Source organism: Delphinus delphis, chromosome 3 (assembly GCF_949987515.2).
Source record: "Delphinus delphis chromosome 3, mDelDel1.2, whole genome shotgun sequence".
In the NCBI taxonomy this organism is placed as follows: Eukaryota; Metazoa; Chordata; class Mammalia; order Artiodactyla; family Delphinidae; genus Delphinus; species Delphinus delphis.
In genome coordinates, this window is record NC_082685.1 from 3,344,455 (window position 1) to 3,368,745 (window position 24,291).

A 24,291-nucleotide genomic window follows, 5' to 3' on the forward strand; every position below is an offset into this window, starting at 1 on the left:
GAAGGCTCCCACGGGCGTCTGCAGGTGCCGTGCCCCCACCCTCACCTGCACCCCTTCCCCCGTGAATGATGCTCTCGTCCATCCCAGGGACCCATCCCCAAAGCCAAGCCCCTCGGTGCAGCCTCGGTTCTCTTTCCCTGGACGGGCTGAGCGGTGGCCCGGAACCTGTGACCTTACTTGGAAACAGGGTCTTTTCAGATGTATGAAAGGTAAGGAACCAGCTGAGATCATGCCGGATGTGGGGTGGGCCCCAAATCCAAGGATGGTTTCCTCATAAGAGACAGAAGAGAAGGCCGTGAGGACAGAGGCAGAGCCTGGAGCGCCCTGAGGGTCGGAGAGGCAGGAAGGACCCTCCCCTGGAGTCTGGAGGGAGTGCAGTCCGGCCACACCTGGATCCAGAACCGGGAGGGATAAATCCTTCGTTTAGGTCCCAGGTCAGTGGTCCCGTCACAGCCGCCCCAGCAGACGGTCCCCTTCTCGACCTGGCCTTGGTCCCCTCACCTCCACCCTGTCCTGTGTCCCCGTCACCTCTGAGCCGAGGACGCAGATGCCCTTCCCCAGACCCACGTCCCCCACACCGACAGGTGAGCCCTACACCGCCCGCGACCCAGCACCGCAGACTGCGCGGCTCACACACGTGTATCCCCTCAGCTCGGCAGGGCAGAGCCCGAGATCCGGGGTCCCAGGCTGGCTCCTGCCCAGGGACCACCTGCCCTCCTCCGCCCCCACTCTCCCCTGGCTTCCGGGGTTCCCCACAACCCTAGGCTCAGAGCGGCCTCACCCCATCTCTGCCTCTGCCTTCACGTGGCCCCTCCCCGTGTGTGTCCAAACGGCCCCCCTCTTAAGGACACCAGTCCTGCTGCGTTAGGACCACCTGCTTCTGTGTGACCTCCCCTTAACTAACTACTCCCGCAAAGACCCCGTTCCCACACAGGTCCCACTCTGAGGTGCTGGGTCAGGACTTCATGTGAACTTGGGGGGACGCGAGGAAACCCACGCCACTTGCTCTGGGTTCCGTCTGCCTCCTCTCTGATGACTTCGTTTTCCTTCCCCGGGTGTCCGTGGGGTAACAGACCCGCCGCCGCTCTCCTGTGTCCACGCAGGGTGTCCACTCCACCACCAGGGCCCCCCGTGAGCCGGGCTGGGGCCTCTGCAGACCCACACCGCTCCTATCTCAGCCACTTCAGCCCTCGTGTCTCCTTCCCGGCAAGTGGCGCTGGTGTCTCACTTCCTGCAAATTTTCTTTCTCAGATGAAAGCTGCTGAGCGTGAAGAAAATGTGACTGAAAGCAAGAACACGAAGGGACATGGCTTGCGGGCGAGCTTCCGCGGTGGGTGGGGCAGGGTCCCGGGCAGGGGCGGCCGGCAGCGTGGACGGCACTCGGCCCAGCGCACAGCCTGGTCCTGGTTTATCCCACCGGAGGCCGTGGGCGCTGGGATCCAGGGGAGGAAGGCCCCGGAGGTGATACCACATGGCGCCAAAAACAGCCCCCACGGAGGCTCCTCTGATGCAGAAAGGATGTCTTTATTTCCTGGATATTCTCACGTAACAAAAACCACAACGCACAGCGAGGAGCGGGGTGGGGGTGGGTGCTGTGGGCGATCCCAGGCTGGCTGACGCCTGCTCATCGCCCGTCACTGGTGGCGCCCCGCTCACGCCGAGACTCGGCCCCACGGGGAGAGCGGCACACGCCTCCATCACGGGAGGTGGCCTTGGGGACGCCATCTCAGGGGCCCATTAGGGTCCCAGACCCGGGCGCTTTCTCGCAGCCACCTTCGGGCACCGCGGGGTGGTCAGCACGAGTAGCCAAGCAAGCAGGCAGAGGCGTGGGGGGCGGCCCAGCTGGTGCGACAGGAAGGGCGTCCTGCCCCGAGGGCTGGGCGGCTAGGAGCCGAGGGGCAGCATCCGGGGTGCCCGGGAGCCTGGACGGGGGCCCATCCACTCACACAGGTGCAGGCTGCTTGTCTGGGAAGGAGCTGGAAGGACCGGAGGGCAGAGCGAAGGGGCGGGTTCAGATTCCTAATAAGGCACAGACTTGTCACTCTCCTCTGTCCCTTCAGGGACTCCAACTCCTGGTCCCGCGGCCCCGGCAGGGCTGCGTGGACGGCAGCCCACGAGCCTCGGGCCCAGCGCTCGGCCTGGGGCGTGCGCTCTGCGGAGATGCATCTGGTTTCCCGTCTGCTTCCATCGGGGACAGACCGGCGGCTCCCCTTCCCCGCAGAGCGAGTTGGTCCCAGGTGTCAGATCTGACGAGGTCCCGCCTGAGGGTCCCAGCTCTGAGACCCCTCCGGGGGAGATGAGAGCGTCTCGGAATGAGCGTGGCCATGGGCGGGGGGACTGGAGGTAAGCTGCCAATGGACAGATGGACAGCCAGCCAGACGGGGTGAAGCTCAGATCATGGCACTCAGGCGGCAAGTCCACAAGAGGGGAAACACATGGAGGATCCGGCTACCGTCACGCCCCTCCGTCTCCCACCAGGGACCGGAACCTGGTGCTGGGAAGGCCTCCCTCTTTCCCTCTTACTGGAAGCTGGGCCGAGGGCGACCACCCGGATGGAGACCGGGAAGGGTGGACGCAGGACCGGGGCCCTTCTCCGCGTCAGCAGCTCTGGAAAGGGGGCAGCCGGCCCACCTCTGACCTGCGAGGCCCGAGGGGAGAGGGTGTGGCTGCAGCACAGTGGACGTCACGGTGACTAAACGCATTCAGGACCACAGGGGGTGGCCTTCTGCTGGACAGCGGCGGCCGGACAGCTTCTGGGCAGAGCTCGCAGGGAGCCCTGCTCTCGGGAGTGAGGTGAATGCGGGGGCGGGTCCCCGAGAGCCCCGGGGTCTGCCGTCCTGTTTGGCGGTGGGGCCTCACCAAACCCAGGGCAGTGGGAGTGGATGGCGAGGGGCAGGTGGGCCGGTGGAGGGCGGGCAGCGGGGCCGCCGGACTCCCCCTAAGGCCACTGGCTGCCGCTGGCCGGGTAGCTGGGCACGGTGGGGTACTCAGGCAGGCTGTTCCCCGAGAAGTTGTTGTACTGGGCCTCCCGGGATGGCGGATTCCGCCAGGCGCCTGTGCTCCACTCCGTCTGCGCCTTCTGGAAGCTCCCGCCAGCCCCGCGGTAGATGCTGTGCACCTGCGGGGGTGGAGGAAAGGACGGTGGAGAGACCCACTTGGGTTCGAGGCGGGGCTTTTCTTAAACAGATGACAAACTGCAGGAGCTTTAGAAAAAGCGCAGAAGCTGAGATGGGGGTGGGGGGGGCTCTGAAGGCCACGCCTGCGCTGTGACCACTGCCTGCCCGTCCGAGGGTCTCCGCCACCCCAGCAGAAAGGGGCTCGTCCAGGACAGTCCTGCAGCCTGGCGACCACCCGGTGACTCAACTCCCGGGGCACATCAGGCCCCGGGCCCCCGTGTTGCCAAGGGCATCTCTGCAATGACTTCCTCAGCAGAGACCTCTGGAGACGGACCACTGCCTCCTCCCCACCGTGCAGGAAGGCTGGGCCCCTCGGACGCGGGGCTGGGCTATTTCTGGAAGTCCCAGCAAATCCACTAACTGAGAAGATGGCATTTGTTTTAACTTGAGGCTCTTGAGCAGCGAAGCTGACGCTTCTGTCCTTTATCTTTCTCCTGTGCAATGGCCTCCCGGCGAAGCCCCAAACCGGGGCGGTGCTGGGGACCCCGATGGGGCAGCTCTGCTCTGGAGGACTCGCTCAGCTCGGAAGCCCTCCCGTCTGCTGCTGAGATGTTCCTGCTGGAACCGCAGCTGTCCCTGCACCACATTCGTCCCAGCATCTCCCCAAGCTTCCCTTGGTTCCTCCTGCCCGCTTCGGGTCATCCATAGAGCCAGCGGACTTCAGGGGCAAACACGGAGGAGCAGGCACCCCTCTGTCCTTCCAGATGACCCAGGGCTCCGGAACAGTGCAGGCCTCAAAACCTGACAAAACAGTTGAGATCCCACGGCACAGAGGCTGGAAGGGACTCAAAACCCAGCTTTCAGGGACTTCCCCAGCGGTCCAGTGCTCAGGACTCTGCATTTTCACTGCCGAGGGTGCAGGTTCGATCCCCGGTCAGGGAGCTAAGATCCCACAAGCCCCACAGCATGGGAAAAAAAAAAAGAAAAAAAAAAGTTGTGGGTAGGGCTGGCTTCCCTGAGCAGCGGAACTGGGCGCACAGGAGGGGCCCGGCCGAGAGGGTCACCTCCGGGAAGGCCAGGTGGACGCACCATAAGCCTCATCACCCGTCAGTTTCCACGTGGCCCCAGGACAACCCTCGTGCAGCCGATGCCCCCAGACTATAGGGCTCACGTTCCCGCTGGAAGCCTCCAAACGCCTGGAGTGGGGCTGTCCAAGGAGAGCCCGTGACAGTGGAGCTGGTCGGCGCCAGACCCTCACGCCTGAGCGCTCGGGAGGAGGTGGGTGCGATGGACGCAAGGAATTTTTAGTTTTAGTTAACTTTACTCAATTTGGATTTAACTGTAAACAGCGATTAGTGGCCGGCGGTGGCTGAGCTGGCAGTGTGGACCACCCTCTGGGACACGCGTGCTAGGGGCTCTGGCAGGCAGTGGTCACCATCGGCCACAGGGCACTGTCTCCCCAAGTCCCTCCTCCCTGGAAGGCCATGTGGGCAGGACGGCAGGGCCCTGGCCTGAGCAGTCGAGGGTCCGGACCACGGAGGGTGTGCCCTGCTGACAGCGCTCACTTCACTTCCCGATGCTCGGTCTCCTGCTCCCAAAACAGGGTAAGACGAGCCCCCGGGGATGGGAGGTCAGGACACAGGATGCGAGAGAGGAAGTGGGATGTCTCAGGACCCAGAGGAGTTACCTTCATGATCGTGATAGCCATCATGGCGGCCGACATGGAGAACATGATAGCCGGAAGCAGCATGACCACGGCGGCCCCGACACTGGTCTGGAAGAACCCAATCGCGGCCAGCCAACCACTGCAAGGGGCGAGAGAGCGTGTGGGAGCCAGCATGACCTCCAGACAAGGGCCCACCATCCCTCATATGTAAAGAGCTCCAATAAATCAACAACAAAAAGGTAAATGACCGGCAGAGAAAATGGGCAATTCACAAGGAGCAACAAACTTAGGAAGTGATGCTCGAACCCACCAACAAAGATGTGCAAGTTAGAAAAAGTCTTGTTCTCACACCATCGTCCTTGCAAACATCGTGAGGGAATGGAGAAACAAACACTACTTTGTCAGTGTGGGGTGCACCCTTCCTGGAGGGCAATGGGGTGTGACCTACAACAAGACTTAAGTGCTCATTCCTTTTTCTTTTTTTCTTTTTTTTTTTGCGGTACGTGGGCCTCTCACTGTTGTGGCCTCTCCCGTTGCGGAGCACAGGCTCCGGACGTGCAGGCTCAGCAGCCATGGCTCACGGGCCCAGCCGCCCCGCGGCATGTGGGATCTTCCCGGACCGGGGCATGAACCTGTGTCCCCTGCATCGGCAGGCGGACTCTCAACCACTGCACCACCAGAGAAGCCCCAGCGCTCATTCCTTTTCCCCCAACTATTTCACTTGTAAGAATTTATGCCACGGCCATTGTTTGTAAGAAGGAAAAGCTGAGGGTAACATGTAAACGCCCACTGGCTGGGAATGACTGGAACATCAGTTTGCTAAGGAGACAGCAAAACAAGAGAAAAGCTGGTGGTCACTGGGTGCGTCCCTAGTCCACACGCGGAAGAACACCCATCTGGTCTCTGGGAGGGAGAGGCAGGAAATAGGGTGTTTTTGAGAATGTTTCTTCTTAGCAAGTAATGACACCACACTGTTCAAGATTCAGGAAATTAAAAAAAAAAACACAATAGACAGTCTCTCTCCTGCCGACCCCCTCCCCAGCCCAGAGGGAACTGGTGTAGCTCATCTACTATGTATCCTGAGAGAGTTTATAAGACGTATGCAACCCGCTGCAGGCACACACGAACAGGCCTCGCCCCTCTGTGAAACCAGGAGAGACGTCCTTGTGTACAAACAAGGACAGCAGAACACGCTGCTTTGCACTTTGAGGGGTATGAGCACAGCCGGGCGGCTGGGGGGCTCAGGTAGGTAGACAGGCAGATGGGGCTGGGCCAGTGGGGGGCTGGATGCTGTCCTGTGGGCTCCTGGGAGGGGAGGAGGGGCTGGCTCTGCTGGGGGAGGGGCCACTCTGGGGACCAATGATCTCGCATCGGATCTGGGGCCATGGATCCTGGCCACTGGGGAGGGTGGGGCCGTAGGATGCGGACCTGGCTCCACAGCCCAGACTCCCAGAGGGACCGGCAGCCGGAGCTTCCAGAGAGCAGTATCACCAACAGCCCAGGGTGACCCACTCAGGACAGTGGGTGATAAACCGGCCTCGACCAGCTACGGACAGATGTGCAGAGCCTGCTGCACCCACAAGGCGGGTCAGCCAAGGCAAGCGGCAGTGGGGGGAGGGCAGGGAGGATGACAGGCCTGGAGACAAGGCGGCAGGGACACGAGGGTGCCAGGTGCTCCCCTAAGGCCACTCGGCCAGGAGCTCGAGGGGACAGAGCCAGGGATATGGGGACAGGAGGTGCAAAAGGACAGCACAGGGATGCAGCCTGCAAAGGCTATGGGAGGGCCTGGCAGCTCCTCAGACAGCGAAACAGTTACTGTGTTGCCCAGCAATTCCACAACCAGGTGGAAGAGGAATGAGAACACACATTCACACGGATACCTGTAGAAACCGCACAGCAGAACGACAAGCAATAACAGACAGGCACACACAACCCAAGCGTCCACCATGTGTCCGTGAATGGACACACATACCGTGTCCCTCCACACACGGGAGCATCACTCAGCCACGAAAAGGGGTGAAGCCCCGACACTCGCTACCGCGTGGACGGACCCCGAGAACACGACGCTCAGTGAGAGAAGCCAGACGCAGAAGGACACACAGAATGTGATTCCATTGATGGGAAATGTTCAGAATAGGCAAGTCCACAGACACAGAGAGGGGATGCATGGTTGTCAGGGGCTGGGGAGGGGGTGTGGGTGACTGATGATGGGGACGGGCTTCTTTTTGGGGTGACGGAATGTTCTGGAATTGGATAGAGGTGATGAACCTCTATCCTTGTAAATACACTGAAAACCACTGAATCATGCGCTTAAGAGGCTGCCTTTCTGGCTGTGAAGGCACCTAGATAAAGCCCCTACCATGGAGACTACAGACGGTCGAGCTCCCGGATCAGAGAGGCGTTCACACCTCACCTGGAGTCTGATGTGAACCAACCGCAAAGGCCAAACGTTAACAACCCACAGGGATCCCCGAGGGGAAAGACCTGTCACGGAAACACTGTGGAAACCTGGGACACCTGCAGGTGGGTAAGAGCACTGCACCCGCCATGTGTGGTCGAGGCCAGGACGTCAGATGTGGGCGGGGAGTTGGCTGAGTGGTGGGCGGCGGGCTCTGCCCCGGGTCCGTGAATCTCTAAGGAGCCCCACGTGAGGTCACGAGAGGGCAGGAAGGACACGTCTGAGCACCTGAGGTGCTGGGGTCACTGTTGGTTTCCTGGCGCAAAGCAGCATCGCAGCCTTTTACGTATAAGACGTCTCAGGGGTTTTAAAAGTCCGCCTCCTGCACGGACTCACAGGGAAGCGTCTGGGGTGAGCAGGGAGGGACAGACCTGCGGGCCCGGGACTGGCTGGGAGCTGGTGCCCCCAGAAGGCATCCCCGAGGCTCCACACGCTGACCCCCGAGTGGTCCACTCGCTCCCTGGAGGTGACCTGCGGGACTGCGGCCACCTGGGCAGGAGGGTGAGACCCCGGGAACAGGGACACCCCAGCCAGCCAGGAGGAGACCCCCGGAATGGGCAGACCCCGGGTGGGGAGGCTCAGCAGCGGGGCAGACCCCAGGCGGGGGAAGCCCAGGCTGGCCCGTCAGGGTGAACGCAGACAGGCAGAGCTGCAGCTCCTCGGCCCCAGCCCCAGCACTGAGCCCCGAGGCGGCCCCCGGGCCAGGCGCCATCTACTCCCCCACATCTGCGGAGGCCGGGGGTCCCCGTACGGGACCAGAGCCAGGACAGCTGCCCACACCGGCCGGAAGGGGAGGGCCTTGGGTACCAGGTACGGAGCCTAACCCTGACCCTAACCCTTGCCCCCATCCACACCTGTCCCCCTGTCTGCAGACTAGGAAGTCAGGAGACCCCTTCAAGGGGAGCAAATGAGCCAGCCCTTGGGAGGTGCCCAAGCCCCCCTGCACACCCAGGAGCACTGTCACCGTCACTGTCACCGTTGTTATTACTACCCCCCTCCCCCTCCCCAAACAAGGGCAACATCTCGGGGCAGCCCCTGCACGAGGTGAGGTCACCAGCTGGGGAGGCCCCCACGGGAGGTGGGAAGGTCGGCTCCGATGTTCCCTTTCTGCAGGCTGGGCCCCAAGGAAGGTGTGCACCCTGCCCGTCCGCGCAGAAACCACGGCGATGGGGGGCCAGGCAGAAGGCGGCTGGGTGCCAGCGTGAGGCCGCGTCTGGAACCAGACCTCAGGGGCTCCCCGTCCCAACACCGCCTATGCAAACGTGGAGTCCCCCCAGGCACCTACTCTCCCGCTGGATCTGGGGTCTCGGCCGTGCCTGGGGGTCACCCAGTGAATCCCTGCACTTGGGGTGGTCCTGAGGACCCCACACCCGCATCTGGGAAGGCATCGGCCGAGAGGAGGCCCAGCATTCAGGGTCTGCTCACCATGTGGGGAGGGAGCAATGTCAGGAACCCGGAGAGACGCACCCTGGAGATGACCCTGGGTGACAGGCTCCATCCTGGGGAGGGGTGAAGGCCCGGCAGCAAACGGACACCGAGAGGCCGTGCAACCTCAGCGGGGCCTCAAGAAAAAGAGCGCGCACAGCTCACCACTGACAAGGGCACGTGGCGGCCGTCCCCGCGGACACGGCAGAGTGACGGGGACGGACACCTAGAAGGCAATGGCAACAGGCGCCGCCCACCCAGGAGCCAGAAGATCCACCAGAGGGCGTGACCCAGAAGACCCCCCGCCGCTCACACGGGCAAGGTCCCGACACGCCGAGAGATTCTACCAAGAGACGCCAGGCTCTTGGCGTGGGGACACGCCAGGCGGCACATGCGGCAGGAAGAGCAACCGCCCAGCGCCACCTCTGGGCACTGCCTGCCGCAGACGGACCCGCTGCCCCGACACTGCCACGTCCTGCTCCAGGGCCCCGCGGATGTGGCACCTTAGGTGGCAAAAGGGACTTTCCAGGTGAGATTAAGTTAAAGCCCCTGAGACAGGGATGACCCTGGATTCCCCGGGGGGCCTAGCGTCATCCCAGGGTCCCTATAAGAGGGAAGCGGGAGGGTCAGAGGCAGAGAGAGACGGGAGATGCTGCCCTGCTGGCTGTGAGGATGCAGGAGGGGCCGCGAGCCAGGGGTGCGGCGCCTCTAGAAGCTGGAAAAGGCGGGAACCGCTGCTGCCCTGGAGGCTCCGGAAGGATCAGCCCTGCCCACTCACAGGTTAAAGTGAGTTCTGACCTCCAGAATGTGACGTAAGTTTCTTTCATTTCAAGTCCCTAAATCTGGAGTAATTTGTTACAGTAGCCACAGAAACCTCGTATGATACCCCAAAAGCAAACAAATGGAAAACGGCTCACCCCCTAGATGGCAGGCCTAGGCACAGGTGGCCGCTCAGGGCAGGCCCTCGAGCTGCTCTCCCACCCCCCAGACACACCATGGACCACGCTTCCCAGGTCCTCCTGGGGCCGGGTGACCACGCACGAGGCGGCAGAAGGCGGGCGGATCCGCCGCACCCGGCCCCCGGAGCCGGCAGCTCCCTGGAGGGTTGACGAGAGCAAGGAGCAAACATCAGCCCTGTCCCGGCTTTCGGAGTTTTGGGGTCCTCGTCACAGAGCTCAGCCTGCACTAACGGTACGAGCAAGTGACTCGTGGCCCCAGAGCTGACCCCGCTCGTCGTGGGCTCTCGGGGGCCCTGCTCACCATGCGCCCCATCCCGAGAAGCCAATAGCCTGGATGACGGTCAGGATGAACTGGGCTCCGAAGATGAAGAAAAACGCCATGAAATTGAAGGAGCTGTCAGATCTGGAGGAAAGGAAAACAGCCATTACTGAGGCCGAGGAGGAAGAGGCAGAGGCTGCGGGAGTGCGACGGCCCCTCCCCTGCAGTTCCCATCAGGAGGGGCCCAGCACTGCCCTTCCCAGAGGACGTCACCCAGACACACTCCTCCTGGGAAGTTTAAGAGCCTCCTGTGTCCTAAGGACATGCCTGCACCCGCGTGGCCCAAGGGAGGTTCATCGTGGATTTGAGATGCTCTGCATGCTGGACCCATGCCTGCTGCCCCGGACAAGGGAGGCTGCACGGGGCTCACCCAGGCCGCTTCCGGCTCACGAAAGGAGGGCAGGCGCCGGGGGACCCACAGCAGAGGAAGGGCGGGGTAGGCAGGGATGCCCGCGTAGCTCAGGGCTGCTCCCAGGCAGTCCCCGAAGCCCTCGGGGGTCCCCGTTCCTGCGCACGGTCACACCAGCCAGCCTGGGGCCTCAAGCAACAGGCCCCTTTTGCTTCAGCACATGTGAGCAGGTTTCTGATTCTTGCCCCCAAGAGGGCACCAGGGGCCCTGTATGACTCCCACTGAGTCCTGGATTCAGGGACCTTCCAGGGGCAAACATGGCACACACCTGAGTAGCAGGGGGCTGGCTGGGGTTGAATTCACAGAGCAAGATTCACAGCACCCAAAAGGTGGCAACAACTCAAACGCCCATCAACAGATGATGGATAAACAGCTGTGGGGGGACTTCCCTGGTGGCGCAGTGGTTAAGAATCCGCCTGCCAATGCAGGGGACGCGGGTTTGAGCCCTGATCCAGGAAGATCCCACATGCCGCGGAGCAACTAAGCCCACGCGCCACAACTACTGAGCCTGCGCTCTGGAGCCTGTGAGCCACAACTGCTGAGCCCTTGTGCGGCAACTACTGAAGCCTGCGCGCCTAGAGCCCGTGCTCGGCAACAAGAGAAGCCACCGCAATGAGAAGCCCGCGCACCGCAACGAAGAGTAGCCCCTGCTCTCTGCAACTGAGGAAAGCCTGAGCACAGCAACGAAGACCCAACACAGCCAAAAAAAAACCCCACGATATTATTAACAAAAACAAAACAAAACAAAACCTGCTGTCCCTCCACACACGGGGGCACCACCACTCAGCCATGCAAAGGGGTGAAGCCCCGACACTCACTACAACGTGGATGGACCCTGAGAACACGATGCTCAGTGAGAGAAGCCAGACACAGAAGGACATGCAGTGTGTGATTCCACAGACAGGAAACGTCTAGAACAGGCAGATCCACAGACACAGAGAGCAGGTTCATGGTTGTCAGGGGCTGGGGAGCGGGATGGGGGGATGCTAATGGGCACGAGGTTTCTCTTTGGGGTTTTAGACAGTGGTGATGGTTGTCCAACCTTGTGAAGATACTAGACACTGAACGGTTAAGCAGGTGAGCTGGATAACATGTAAAAGTATGATCTCAATAAAATTCTTAGAAGTGAACAAAACAGGCAGCAGCTGGTTTTGGCCCGTGGGCCGCTGTCTGCAGACCCGATATTAAGTGCCATCCGAACTAGACAAGAGGAGGGGGTGGAGCTCACGCCTGCGCCCGGCGGCAGATGCAGACCAGGATGCAGCCCACACGGGGCCGGGCACGGAGGGGAGCGCACGCGGTGAGGTAGCCTGTTCCCCTCAGTTTGGGGCTGTCAGCACCAGACACTCCCCGAGGGCCCCTGGAGGGTGCAGGCCACCCGCCCCACTCACCGGAAGGCCTTGTATGCGGGCCGGAACCAGCACACGTAGCCGCAGGGGGAGAAGAGCAGCAGCCAGACCAGGGCCAGACCGAAGTTGGCTCCCGAGCCGCCGGCGATCCACCAGGCCAGGCAGGCGATGAGGTTGACGCCCAGGGTGGCGCAGTAGACTGTGGGGAGGGGGCGAAGGGGGAGAGAGGGGCTGAGCCGGGACACCCCCCACCCCTGGACGGCGGCTCCCATGAGTGCAGGGACCCCAAGGCCAGAGAAGGGTCCAGAGGGCCCGGCCCCGCCCCCTGCTCCATCCACACCGGACAGGAGATCAGCAGAAAGGAGCTTTATCACCAAACCCTCAGGCTCTCACCGCCCGGGTGCAGGGCGGCCTCCTAGCCTGCCTCTGTCCCAGGCCTGGGTCTCTGGGTGGTGCAGGTGGCCCCCCATTCCTGCCCTGTCCACTCACACAGCCACAGGCGGTAGATCCTCTTCACCAGGACCTGGTGCTCGATAGGGATCTCGTCAGAGAAGTTCTGGTAGAAGCAGGGCTTCAGGGGGATGAACTTGGGCAGCGGGGGGAAGTTGTTCTCCTTTTCTGCAGGGACAGAGGAGCCAGAACAAAACCCACACTGCAATCAGCTTGTAGCGGCCCCAAAGATGCGCCCATCTGGTCCCAGGACCTGTGGACATGTCACCTCACGGGGCAGAGGGGACTTTGCAGGTGGGACTAATTAAGGCCCCTGGGATGGGGAGGACACTGGATTCCCCGAGGGGCCCAGCGTCATCACAGGGTCCTTATAAGAGGGAGGCGGGAGGATCAGATGCAGAGAGAGATGGGAGATGCTGCACTGTTGGCTGTGAGGATGCTGGAGGGGCCGCGAGCCAGGGATGCAGCACCTCTAGAAGCTGGAAAGGCGGGAACCACTGCTCCCCTGGAGCCTCCGGAAGGACCAGCCCTGCCCACACCTGGATTCAGCCCCAGTCGGACTCCTGACCTCAGGACTGTCAGAGAACAAATTTTATTTTAAATCACTGAGTTTGTGGTGATTTCTCAGAAGTCACAGGAACACACACAGACTCCATGGCAGGGCCCACGTGCCATTCACACCTTTGACTCCAGGGAAGGTTCTGGCACTCGGAACATATGAACTTCCCAGGGCAGCTGTAACAAAACGACCACAGACTGGGGGGCTTAACACAAGAGAGATTTATCCATCTCCATTCTGGACACCAGATGACTGAGATCCAGGTGTGACAGGGCCACGCTCCCTCCACACGCTCCAGGGGAGGGTCCTTCCTGCCCTTTCCAGCTTCTGGGGGCTCCAGGCGTCCTGAGCTTGTGGACCCGTCCCTCCAGTGTCCGCCCCCATCTTCCCTGGCTTCTGTGTGTCTGTGCCCACATTTCCTCCTTCTTAGGACGTCTGCCATGAGACATCAGGGCTACCCTATTCCATTGGGACCTCAAATTAAGTTACATCTGCAATAGGGTCCTGTTCCAGGGTCCCGGGGTCCAGACTTCATGGTTTTCAGCACGAAACTTTTCCGGTCCCGCGTGTCTCCCGGCGCAGGGGCCGTGCTCATCTCTGTATGGCTCCGTTTTAGCGCACGCGCTGCCACGGCAGGCACTGCACGGGCCTCAATGGGGACGTGATCCTGCCCGCAGCACAGCGTCCAGCGCCCGAGCGCTTCCCAGAGGAGTGGAGAAGCCGGAACCCTCGCTGTGCGACGCGGCCAGGACTCACCTGACATTTCCGCTGTGAAGACAGGGCAGGGGCAGAAGCCTGCAGCCACCTGGAGGGAGACAGTCACAGTCAGGGGGTCCCCATGTCTGCTGGGTGACCCCAACGCCAACTGCAGTCCCAGAGGGCTACCGCGGGCACCGTCCTAACCACCAAACTGTCCACAGGGGTATCTGGGCTCTTGGCCCAAAGGCTGGCCCAGCCCTGAACATGCGATCCCAGTCATCACCTCACCTCAGAGCCCCCCAGGCAGCCTGGCACTTATGCGAGGGGAGGCATCAGGCCAGAGGATCCCGGCAACCCACCCCCACTGCCCTCCTGCCTCATCTCCCCCACCCCCCGAACTTCCCCTTTATCCACGGATGGCTCTGAGCACCTCCTATGGCCACAAAGAATCTCTGAATCACCGATAAATGGGTCCATGCTCATTGCTGTGTGACCTCAGGCAAACCACACAACCTCTCTGGTCTGCGGTTTTTGCCCTTGTGAGTCTTGCAAGGCCAAGGACCCCATTGCAATCCAAGTAAAATGCCAGGGGACAGACCCGGCACCCAGCGGCCCTGCCCAGAAGGAGCCCAGGAGCCCGTGTCACAGAGCAGCCCCTCACAGGAGACACCACCGAGGCGCGTAACTGAGCTGAATTCACCTGTTCCACGAGGGCCCTGTGGGCAGATGGTGTCATCTTCAGGAAACGGGCCAGGCAATGTGGCCACGCCTAGCGCCCACCTGGCCCTCACGGTACAGCTGGCCCTGCACTGCCCCCTGTGCCTGGCACCAGAGTGGGTGGGGGAGCCCTGCCTGGAGGTGGTCCAGGTGGGAAGGATCCAGTGACCGAGAGTTCCCTGGGTCCACCCCCCGGCCCCCTGCTCAGTGAGGGCCCCACTGGGACCCTCAGCCCGGCCTGGCCCTGCCCTCCTGCCTGCAGGCCCCACTGTCTGCCCACTGCTCCGGCTCTGGCCGAGCCCCCCTGACCTGTCCCCACGGGCTGGGAGCATCCCCGAGCTGGGGGCTGGAGCGGGGGCTCAGGGCAGGGATGTCTCAGGGCCCTGTGGCACGGTGTGGTCAGTCAACGTGTATCTGCTGGATGGACAAACAGGCTGCTCCGAGCCCCTCGCACACGGGTCCTAGAGCTAACCCGCCTTGGAAGAGCCCAAGGGCCCCTCTGGGGACCCCGTGGGCACCTGCGAAGGACGGGAAATTGATGTGGTCAGCTGAGTCCAGGCTGGCCGGGCTCCTCCCCAGAGTCCAGCCACAGCCTTCCAGACTCCGGGGGCCCCGCTTTGCCCACACGTGGCTCAGAAGCTCACCGCCCGCGCCCCCTCCAGTACAAGCCCAAGTGTCGGCGGAAGCAGCCACCCCGATCCAGGGACCCTCGTTCCTCTGTCAACAGACAACGACCTAGTTTTTTTTTTCTCTTGGCTGCACCGCTTGATACGTGGGATCTTATCGAACCTGTGCCCCCTGCACTGGAAGCACAGAGCCCTAACTACTGGACCGCCAGGGAAGTCCCAGACACCGACCTGGTTTTCAGTTGTTTATTTTCACACGTCAGAGCTGTTTCCTGACACCTGAGAAAAGGAGACACAATCCTGGTGGCCCCAGAGGCCCAGGTCTGAAGCTGCCCGGCTACTCGGCCTGGCTGGAGCCCCGCTACGCCCACGCCCGGAGAAGAGCTCACCCAGACAGGCATGTACCCCACGCGCCGGCAGCAACAGCGCGAGTGTCCCCAAGCCGAGACGGGCCGGCAGCCCCTGGCAACATGAGGGAGGCTAAGGAAGGTCCGGTCCGGTCCGGGCCGGGCCTATGCGTCGGGGTCCAGCCGGCGGCACTGGGCCTCCAGCACGCCACAGAAGGCCTGGAAGCGGTGGTTGAGGTCCGGCTGGGCGTGGAGGCGGAAGCGGGTGCCCAGCGCGCCGTCGGGCGAGGGCGCCCCGTAGAAGACGCGCCGCACGCGGGAGTGGACCAGGGCCATGGCGCACATGGCGCAGGGCTCGCGGGTGACGTACAGGTCGTAGCCGGTGCACACGTAGGGCAGGCCATCGGCGTCCTCATCCAGCTTGTGCACGGAGCCCGCGCGGACGCCTGGGGGGGCGGCGGCTGGGGCAAAGGAGCAGGCGGGGTGGGGTGCAAGGTCATAGGCACCGCGGCCCTGGCCCCGGGCCACCAGGTCGATGCACACCATGGTGGCGTGCAGCAGGGGTCCGGTCGCGCTGCTGCAGTCGTGGCCTGTGGCCAGCACGCGGCCTGAGGCCGGCTCCACCACCACTGCCCCCACGGCCCGCAGGCCCCGCGAGGCCGCCTGCTGCGCGGCCCACACGGCCCGCTCCATGTGGCCCTGCATCGCCACCCGCTCCTGTGCCGAGAAGAGCTGCCCGGCCAGGGCTCGGGTCACCTGCCGGTCCTCGTGGAAGGTGGTGGGCCAGTGGGCGCGTGCCTCCTCAAACTGGCCCCTGGTCAGGGGCGGCCGCGCGGGCACAGGCACCAGGAAGGGCTGGCCCAGGCCACGGGGGTCCACGGCCGGCGGCGGGAGGAGCTCGGCCAGCGATCGCATGCCCGCGGCCGGACCCGCCAGGCACAGCAGCATCTCCAGCGCGTGTGGGCAGCCGGGGCAGGGGCTGGGTCGCACCCTCTTGAGGTGAGGCTGTGCGGGCAGCGGGTGGACGGCTGACACCTCCTTGAGGAGGCGTGAGGTCTGGCGCTTGTCCAGGACCGGCGCGGCATAGGCCAGCACCAGCTCCACAGCGCCGGACTGCTGCTCAGACAGGATCGGGAGGGCCTGCCACGCCGGCTCTCGCTCGGGGCTCCCGGCCTTCGCGTCTCTGTGTGGCTCCACGTCGCCCGGGGTGGGGTCCATCCTCGGCAGGGCTCCGACTGCGGGGACAGACACCGGAGCAGGGCATCATCCTCAGCTGCGGGAAGCCTGCTGGGCCGGACGAGGGGTCGGTCCCAGGAGCGTGCCGAATCTGGAGGCTCGTCCAACCGAGCGAGACGCATCAGCGGTCGTGCTCTCACTCACGGCCTACTAACGCTTGCTTTGCACAGAGTTTAAACCGCCCTCGTTACGGTGTCTTTTTCCCCCTTTTGCTTTGAGATGTCTCACGTTGGGAGAATGCACACCGGACCTCAGAGACTTAATACAAAAGAAAGAACATACACTGTCTCAGTTTTTTCTGTGTTCCACGGATACCGAGGACCGTCTGCACTACACCGTTTTACATAAGGGCCTTGAGCATCCTCGGATTTTGTTATCCTTGGGGGTCCTGGAACCAGTTCCCCATGGATACCGGGGAGCGACCGTGTCGACTACGTGCTGAAGTGGGAATACCCTGCCTGTCTCAGGTTAAAGAAACGTATTACTAACGTTAAGTTCACCTGTTTCTTCATACTTTTCAAAAACATGGCTTCTAAACGCTTCATCTCACATACATGCCCCACATTATATTCCTACTGGTCAGGGCTGCCTTGGATGACGTTAGAGATGCACTACAGATAACCTTCGCGGGACCCCAGAGGATCTCGGTGCCACGCCCGCAGCACCCTGCACCCTGGCAGCGTCTCGGAGTGGGCCAGCCCCTTCCGCCTCTCCCTCCGGACGAGGCTTTTGCTCCTGTGATGCGCCCCGGCTCACAGGCCCCCCCAGAGGACACGGTAGGTCCTCGCCCAGCACCGCCTGTCCGAAGCTCACGATACGAGCTCGGCAAACGCACAGGACCAGGGGTGCAGGTGGCAGCTCTGAGAAGCAGCCAGCATGGACGGGCCCCTCGGGCGCCCATGACGCCCGTGCCAGGCGGGGGCCCTCAGGAGGGTCCGGGGCACTGGCTCTGAATCTGCTCCCGGCACACACCGTGCCCAGGATGCCAGGGCCCGCACAGCCTGCCCCAGGCCACAAAAGCTCCCATTGTCTCCCGGGCAAGATAAAATCGTCTCCTGGGCAAGACAGACACAGTCCCGTTTGTATCTCCAAGAATGCAAGCTCTGTTTGATCAAAATAAAACAAATGACAAATACAGGGGGCTGCCATTGGGACACTGCTGGCCGGGCTGCCGGCTCCCAGGGAGGATGCCTAAATACAGCAGACCACCATCCGCTCCTAGGTGTGTGTCCAGGGGGCTGCCATTGGGACACTGCTGGCCGGGCTGCCGGCTCCCAGGGAGGATGCCTAAATACAGCAGGCCACCATCCGCTCCTAGGTGTGTGTCCAGGAGAACTGGAACACACATCCACACAGGCACCCGCACACGCATGTCTGCAGCGGCAGGATTCCAGCAGCAAAAGGTGGACACAACCCAGATGTCCACAGAAAGATGGACAGATAAACACAACGTGGTCCCTCCACACACAGGGGTATCACTCAGCCATGTAAAGGGGTGAAGCCCCGACACTCGCTACAACGTGGCTGCACCCTGAGAACACGATGCTCAGTGAGAGAAGCCAGACACAGAAGGACACACAGGGTGTGATTCCACTGACGGGAAACGTCCAGAACAGGCAGATCCACAGACACAGAGAGTGGCTTCGTGGCTGTCAGGGGCTGGTGGAGGGGATGGGGAATGACTGCTGATGGGGACAGAGTTCCTGTTGGGGGGATGGAATTTTCTGGAATTAGACAGATGTGATGATCACACAACATAGTGAATACGCTCATACACTTTAAGTGGGTGAACCACACAGTGTGTGAATCATATCTCAGGAGAGCTGCTGCTCCTTGCGGGTGGTGGGGGACATGTGGTGGTCGCCAGGGCAGCCGGCCCCAAACGAGGCCCAGCACCTCGTGACCACTGCTGGCACTGGAACCACCGCACGTCCTCACACTGCCGTGAACAGGCTCCCTGACTCCTTCCCATGACCCAGGACAGAGACTGTGGGGCTGTTCCCTTTCTAGAGGCCAAGGAACTTGCCTGGGGCCAAGTGGCTGGGAGGACAGAGCCAGGACCTGACGCTGAGGCCAGGTGGCCAGCAGCTCCCCGACTCTGCCTTCTGAGCCCCGGACCATGGGGGTCCTGAGCCCCTTCTACAGATGAGAAACAGGGTCCGCAGAGGGTGACCCACCCAGCGACTTGCTTCATCGTCCGCGGGGACCTAAACGCACACGCTCGGAGGCTGACCTGGTCCTCTTTTCGTCCTTGAAGCCCCGCATCCACCCCCAGCTCTGGGCGCCCCACTGCGTGCCACCCTCCCCGCTGTGCTCTTTGCTGCTCCCGCCAAGCTCAGGCCCTTCCCTGGGTGTATCCACCTCCCTCTGCCTACAGCGAGGGCACCTCATAAAGGTGCCTGTGCTCCAATGAGGGGGGGGCAGCCCCTTTCACAACTGTTTACATTTACGGTTGTAGCCTCTGTGGCGGGCACCGGCTGCCAGGCTCAGGGAGGGCTCAACTGCGTGGGGCAGGCCCTGGAGGGTCTGCAGAACCAGGGAGTCAGGACACCTAACAGCCAGTCCCCTCACTGGGTGCCCTGGAACTCCTGGGCTGTGGGTCTGGGGTCCGAGGAGGCAACGGGGCTTATTCAGCAAGCTGAGTCAGGCTCTGAAGGTGACACCCAACCAGAGGAAGGGGCCTTATCTCACCCATGGGTGTGTCCCAGCCCTGCCCGAAGCCCTTACCCAGCCCACGTTTTCCTAGCTGAGACCTGGTGTTACCTGTCCTAACCCCACCCCCAGCTTCCCCCTCTGTGAAATGGGATCCACGGCCACCGCCATGCATGGCTGCCTGGGGCAGAAAGTGACAAAATCCACAGGAGGCTCAGGGGCCCAGTACCCTGCAACGGGCAGACTCCAGGAGGGCTCCTCAGAGGCGATGACACAGAGCTGGGCCTGGAGGGAGGGTGGGGAGCCCTGGGCAGAAGGAACAGCCAGGGCTGGAGTCTCCAACACTCACACAGTCCGGGTGGGCACTGGTTTCAAATACGGTTTCCAGGACTCGGCCCCATAGAAGGGAGAGGGCCCCAAAATCTGCATTTCTGACAAGCTCCCCAACAAAGTGGGGTCCGCAGATAACATGCAGGACGCTTCGCTAAATTCGAATTCCAGATGATCAGATAAATTTTTAGCATAATCGTTGTGTCCCATGCAATCACTGGGATATACGTATTCTAAAATATGTGTGTGTGTGTTGTTTACACTAAATTCCAATTTAAGGGGGCAACCTGCGTGTTTATCTGCAGAACCTGGCCACCCTATAAGTGGGCCATCGTGCATGAAAATTCGAGAACCTCGTGCATGTGGGGTGTGGGAGAGACCCGAGGTCACAATTTTAAAAGGTCTTGAAAACTCACACTTTCCTTAAGTATCAGAAAAGATTATCAATGTTCAGGACGTACAGAAAGGTTGGGGCATTTCCCCCAAAGCGGGCGGGAAGCTGGTAAGTGGACAGTCCAGTGGACAGCCCGGAGGTAGAGGGTTGGCCGCGATGACCCCTGGGCAAGGCACGCCGGAAACAGCTGGGGCACGGGGTCTCCACCACGGACGGCAGGGGCGCGCGCACGCGCAGAAGGGCGATGGCGCGGAGAGCGGGGTCCCGCGGCCCGGCAGCCCCACGCGCACGCGCACACGCACACGCGCCGCTCCCCGCGCCCGCCCGAGGCGCGCACGAGCCCGGCCCAGGTTGCTCCCTAGCTCCCCGCGCGGCCGGCGTCCACCGCAGCCGCAACCCCGCCCCAGCTCCCGCTCGCCCTCCGCGGGAGCCTGGGACGCAAGAGCCCGAGACCCCGGAGCCGTGCGCTTACCTGACGAGACGGGCGGAAGCGCTGCGCCTCACCAAGTCTTAGCAACCGGCCCGCCTGCCCCGCCTCTTCACCGCCTGGCGCCGCGGGGCACGACGGGAGCGTAGTTCCAGGGGCGGAGTCAGCGCGAGGCGGAGGCGGAGCCTGAACTACAATCCCCACAAGAGCGCGCGCGCGCGCTCCGCCCCTTTCTTGAGCGCTGCTCCCGTGACCGGCAGGAGAGAGGGGGGCGAGCTCTGAGTTGAGGGTTCGAGACCCATCAGGGCGGCGGGAAAAGTCCGACCCTGGGGGCCCTTTGGGAAATCAGCAGAGTGAAGAGACTGAGGCGGAGAGGCACACGCCACCCGTTGCAGTCACTCCCCGAGTCCAGTTTGCTGCTGCCACGTGGCACCGGAGAGCCTGTTCCCAGAGACGAGGATGCGGTCTGGTTCCAGTTCTGCTCTGGGGCCCCAGCCGACTCCGGCCTCACTTTTCCATCTCTACAGTAAGCGAAAGGGACCTCTTGACTCTCCCAGGCGAGACATGCTAATGAACAAATCCGGTTATTCATTCTGGTTAAAGAGGTTAAACCCAGAGGGTCTCAACCAGGGGCAATTTGTCCCCCCACTCCCAGGGGACACTGGGCGATCTCTGGGGACATTTGTGGTTGTTATGCCTGGGGTTCCTCCTGGCATCAAAACCTGGGATGCTGCCAAACACCCCACAATGCATAGGACGCCCCCAAAGCAGCCTCCCAAATTGTCCACAGTGCGGGGGGGGGGGTTGGAAGACCGTGGTTTAACCCCACTGCTAAGCAAGGAGAAAGATTTAGGTCTAGAAGGACCCTGAAGAGGGAAAATTTTCGATCTTTCCATTTTCTCCCTGCTCCACTCCTGCAAGAACCAAGGTATCCGTTCAACGTCTACCCTTGGAAGGCAGTGGCTGGAGGGTAGAACCCACCTCCTAGAGTCCCCCCCGCAGCCCAGCTCCTCAACCTTGTAGGACCCTGAGAGTCCAACCCCCTGTGTTTCTCCTCTTAATTTGCAAAGCATCTCTTGGTGTCCCAATCTATTCCTATGTGAAACAGCACTCCAGGAAACCATCCTGCTGGAAGCTAATCACTCTTTTCTTTTCTAAATACTCAGATTAATGTATGCTTTAGTTTAACTTTTTTTTTTTTTTTAGAGACGTCTTTCCATCCCTGCATGTCCCACTCAAGCTAGCCAAGCTAGCCAAGAGTCCCTGTTTTGCTGATTTTTTTTTTTTTTTTGGCCCTGCCGCACAGCTTGTGGGATCTTGTTCCCCAACCAGGGATTGAACCTGGGCCCTTGGCAGTAGTGAAAGCACGGAGTCCTAACCACTGAACCGCCAGGGAATTCCCTGCTGATTTTTTTTAATGCTCTTTAACTGGTATGTTATTAAAAGCAATGCCTAGATTATTTGCATCTAAAAAATGAATCTCTTCAATGTATCTTTCTGCTTACTTTTAATTTCTCAAAATGCAAAAACACATACAGGTACGGATGTAAAATGGTGCAGCTGCTGTGCAAAACATTGTGGTGGTTCTTCAAAAACTTAAACAAAAAATTACCCAAAAATCCAGCAATTCCACTTCTGGGTATATACGGAAGAGAGTGGAAAGCAGGGACTTGAATGGATACTTGTACACCCACGTTCATAGCAGCATTATTCACAATAGACAAAGGGTGGAAACAACTCAAGTATCTGTCATCAGATGAATGGATGAACACAATGTGGTCCATCCATACAGTGGAATATTACTCAGCCACGAAAAGGAAGGAGATTCTGACACCTGCTATGACATGGATGAAACTTGAGGACGTGACGCTCAGTGAGAGAAGCCAGACACAGAAGGACAAATACTGTCTGATTCTGCTCACAGGGTGTCCCTGGAGGAGTCACAGCCACAGAGACAGGAAGTAGATGGTGGGGTCAGGGGCTGGGGGAGGGGATGGGGAGTGCCTGCTAATGGGCATGGAGTTTCCTTTGGGGTGATAAATATGTTCCACAGTTAGATAGGACTGATGGTTATACAACATCGTGGATGTACTCTCTATCCCACCAAATTGTACTGTCGAAACAGTTAATTTTGTGTTGTGTGAAATTCTCCTGAAAACAAGAAAGACATAAAAGAGAGAAAAGAAATGATCCCTGTCTCTCTGCCTCTTGTTTGCATGCTGCCTTCATTTCCTTACCGGACAGGGACAGACAGGATTTCGGCAATCCTCTGGCTGCAACCTGACAGCTGCTGGCTGGCCTCCAACCCACCTGTCTACCAGTGGGGTCCCCTTGTCCAGGGACCCTGCTGTCAGGCTGTCCATGCAGACAAATGTCTGCCTACAACATAACATCCTCTGTGTCAACACAAAGAACTCCACTTTGGGGAGAAAAACCAACAAAGGCCCACTGAATCTTTCTTTTTTCTTTCTTTTCTTTTTTCTTTTTTTTTGGTTGCACTGCACAGCAGCAGAATTTTGGGATCAAACCCGGGCCCGGCAGTGAAAGTGCTGAGTCCTAACCACTGGACCACCAGGGAATTCCACACACACCCCCGATGCCTGCCACTGAATCTTTCTAATGGAAGTCACGCACCAAGTCTGTGCATCCACAGGGCAGCGCTAAGGCGGGGAGGGAGAGGCAGTGTGGCGGGTGGGTAGAACAGGGCACACACACATAACAGCTTGGTCCAGGGGTGTCTCTTTCACTCGGGTACTGCCTGGTCATCGGCATGGATACAGCAGAGGGGGTGAGAGGGGGGTGAGACTGGAGTCAGGGCATTGACTCTCAGGTGCACACCCCAGAGAATTAAAAACAGGGACTCAAATACTTGTACATGAGTGCTCCTAGCAGCTCTACTCGCAACAGCCCAGACCTGGAAGCAACCCAAGTGTCCATCAATGGACGCGAGTGGATAACCAGAACAGGGGCCTTCCATACACTAGCGTATTATTCGACATTGGTCCTGGATCAGGAAGATGGGGGAGCTGCCTGTGCTTATGTTTCCAGGACTGGGATGGGGTGGCAATGGAAATGGGTTGGCATCTCCTTACTGGAAACCCCATCAAAGCCGGGCAATTGTAAGTGGTGTCTGTGTTCTATTCTCTTAGGATCCAGCATACCCTTCTGGACATGGCACTCCAATGTTTGTGGGGGACTGTCCTTCTCACATGCTCATGTGGCTCTACAGATCCATTATCAACTTAGCCCCCCGTCAATCAGAGAATTTCCATCCACAGAGATTCCATCCACAGTGATTGGTTCGGGGAATGAACATGTAACTCAAGTGGGACCAATGAGAGTCATCCCAGGCACTTTGTCTGAAATATAAGCAGTGTCGCTCATGGTGCCATACAGTGGAAGCCCGGAGCTTCCATGAGTCATTTTTTGCCACCCAACAGCTCTGAGATCTGGAGGGCGTGACCATGTCGCACATAGACTCTGACCCTAGATACTAGCCACTCTGCTGTTCCTCGTTTGTGCATTCACCCCCACCTATCAGCTGGACTTAAGCCTTCTGGGAGCATCATTGTGGTTGTTTTGCATTTGTATGTCTGGACCATGAGCCTCAGTTAAAAAAAAATGGGGGCTTCCCTGGTGGCGCAGTGGTTGAGAGTCCGTCTGCCGATGCAAGGGACACGGGTTCGTGCCCCGGTCCGGGAAGATCCCACATGCCGCGGAGCAGCTGGGCCTGTGAGCCATGGCCGCTGAGCCTGCGCGTCCGGAGCCTGCGCTCCGCAACGGGAGAGGCCACAACAGTGAGAGGCCCGTGTACCGCAAAAAAAAAAAAAAAAAAAAAAAAAAGTAATGAGAATGAAGACAAAACAGAAGAGGGCGGATCTTAGAGAGAAAGAGAAGTTGAGGAGTCCATGCCTTCACAACATTGTTTAAGCACCTTTTTTTTTTTTTTTTTTTAGCTGTGCCACACAGCATGTGGGATCTTAGTTCCCAGAGCAGGGATCAAACACGTGCCCCCTGCATTGTAAGCATGGAGTCTTAACCTCTTGACTACCAGGAAAGTCCCTGTGTAGGCACCTAGATCCAGCCATACCTGAAGCAGGTGGCCCTTAGCCCTTCCTGTGTATTTTGTTTTGGTTTTTTGGTTTAAGCTAAT

The 24,291-nt window shown here is 60.3% G+C and overlaps 2 protein-coding genes across 6 annotated transcripts; both read right to left on the reverse strand.

The window, feature by feature from the left end:
* Positions 1-629: 629 nt before the first annotated feature.
* On the reverse strand, positions 630-20,230 carry SCAMP4 (secretory carrier membrane protein 4). 2 transcript variants are annotated; one of them, XM_069540540.1, is made up of 7 exons: positions 20,184-20,230; positions 13,467-13,515; positions 12,191-12,319; positions 11,744-11,900; positions 9,926-10,027; positions 4,804-4,921; positions 630-3,118 (listed from the first exon to the last, which is right to left on the reverse strand). In XM_069540540.1, the coding sequence occupies exons 2-7, from the start codon at positions 13,471-13,473 to the stop codon at positions 2,939-2,941; spliced, it is 693 nt and encodes a 230-aa protein (XP_069396641.1). In that variant the 5' UTR covers positions 13,474-13,515; positions 20,184-20,230; the 3' UTR covers positions 630-2,938. The 2 variants fall into 2 exon arrangements, with proteins under 2 accessions (XP_069396641.1, XP_059863348.1); XM_060007365.1 differs by lacking the exon at positions 20,184-20,230 and adding an exon at positions 14,984-15,019.
* Positions 15,265-20,268, reverse strand: ADAT3 (adenosine deaminase tRNA specific 3). Of its 4 annotated transcripts, none has more exons than XM_060007363.1 (2): positions 20,184-20,268; positions 15,265-16,334 (listed from the first exon to the last, which is right to left on the reverse strand). In XM_060007363.1, the coding sequence occupies exon 2, from the start codon at positions 16,315-16,317 to the stop codon at positions 15,265-15,267; it is 1,053 nt and encodes a 350-aa protein (XP_059863346.1). In that variant the 5' UTR covers positions 16,318-16,334; positions 20,184-20,268. The 4 variants fall into 4 exon arrangements, with proteins under 4 accessions (XP_059863346.1, XP_059863343.1, XP_059863344.1 ...); XM_060007360.1 differs by having other exon boundaries at positions 15,265-16,593; positions 20,184-20,246; XM_060007361.1 differs by lacking the exon at positions 20,184-20,268 and adding an exon at positions 18,513-18,604 and having other exon boundaries at positions 15,265-16,593.
* Positions 20,269-24,291: the final 4,023 nt, after the last annotated feature.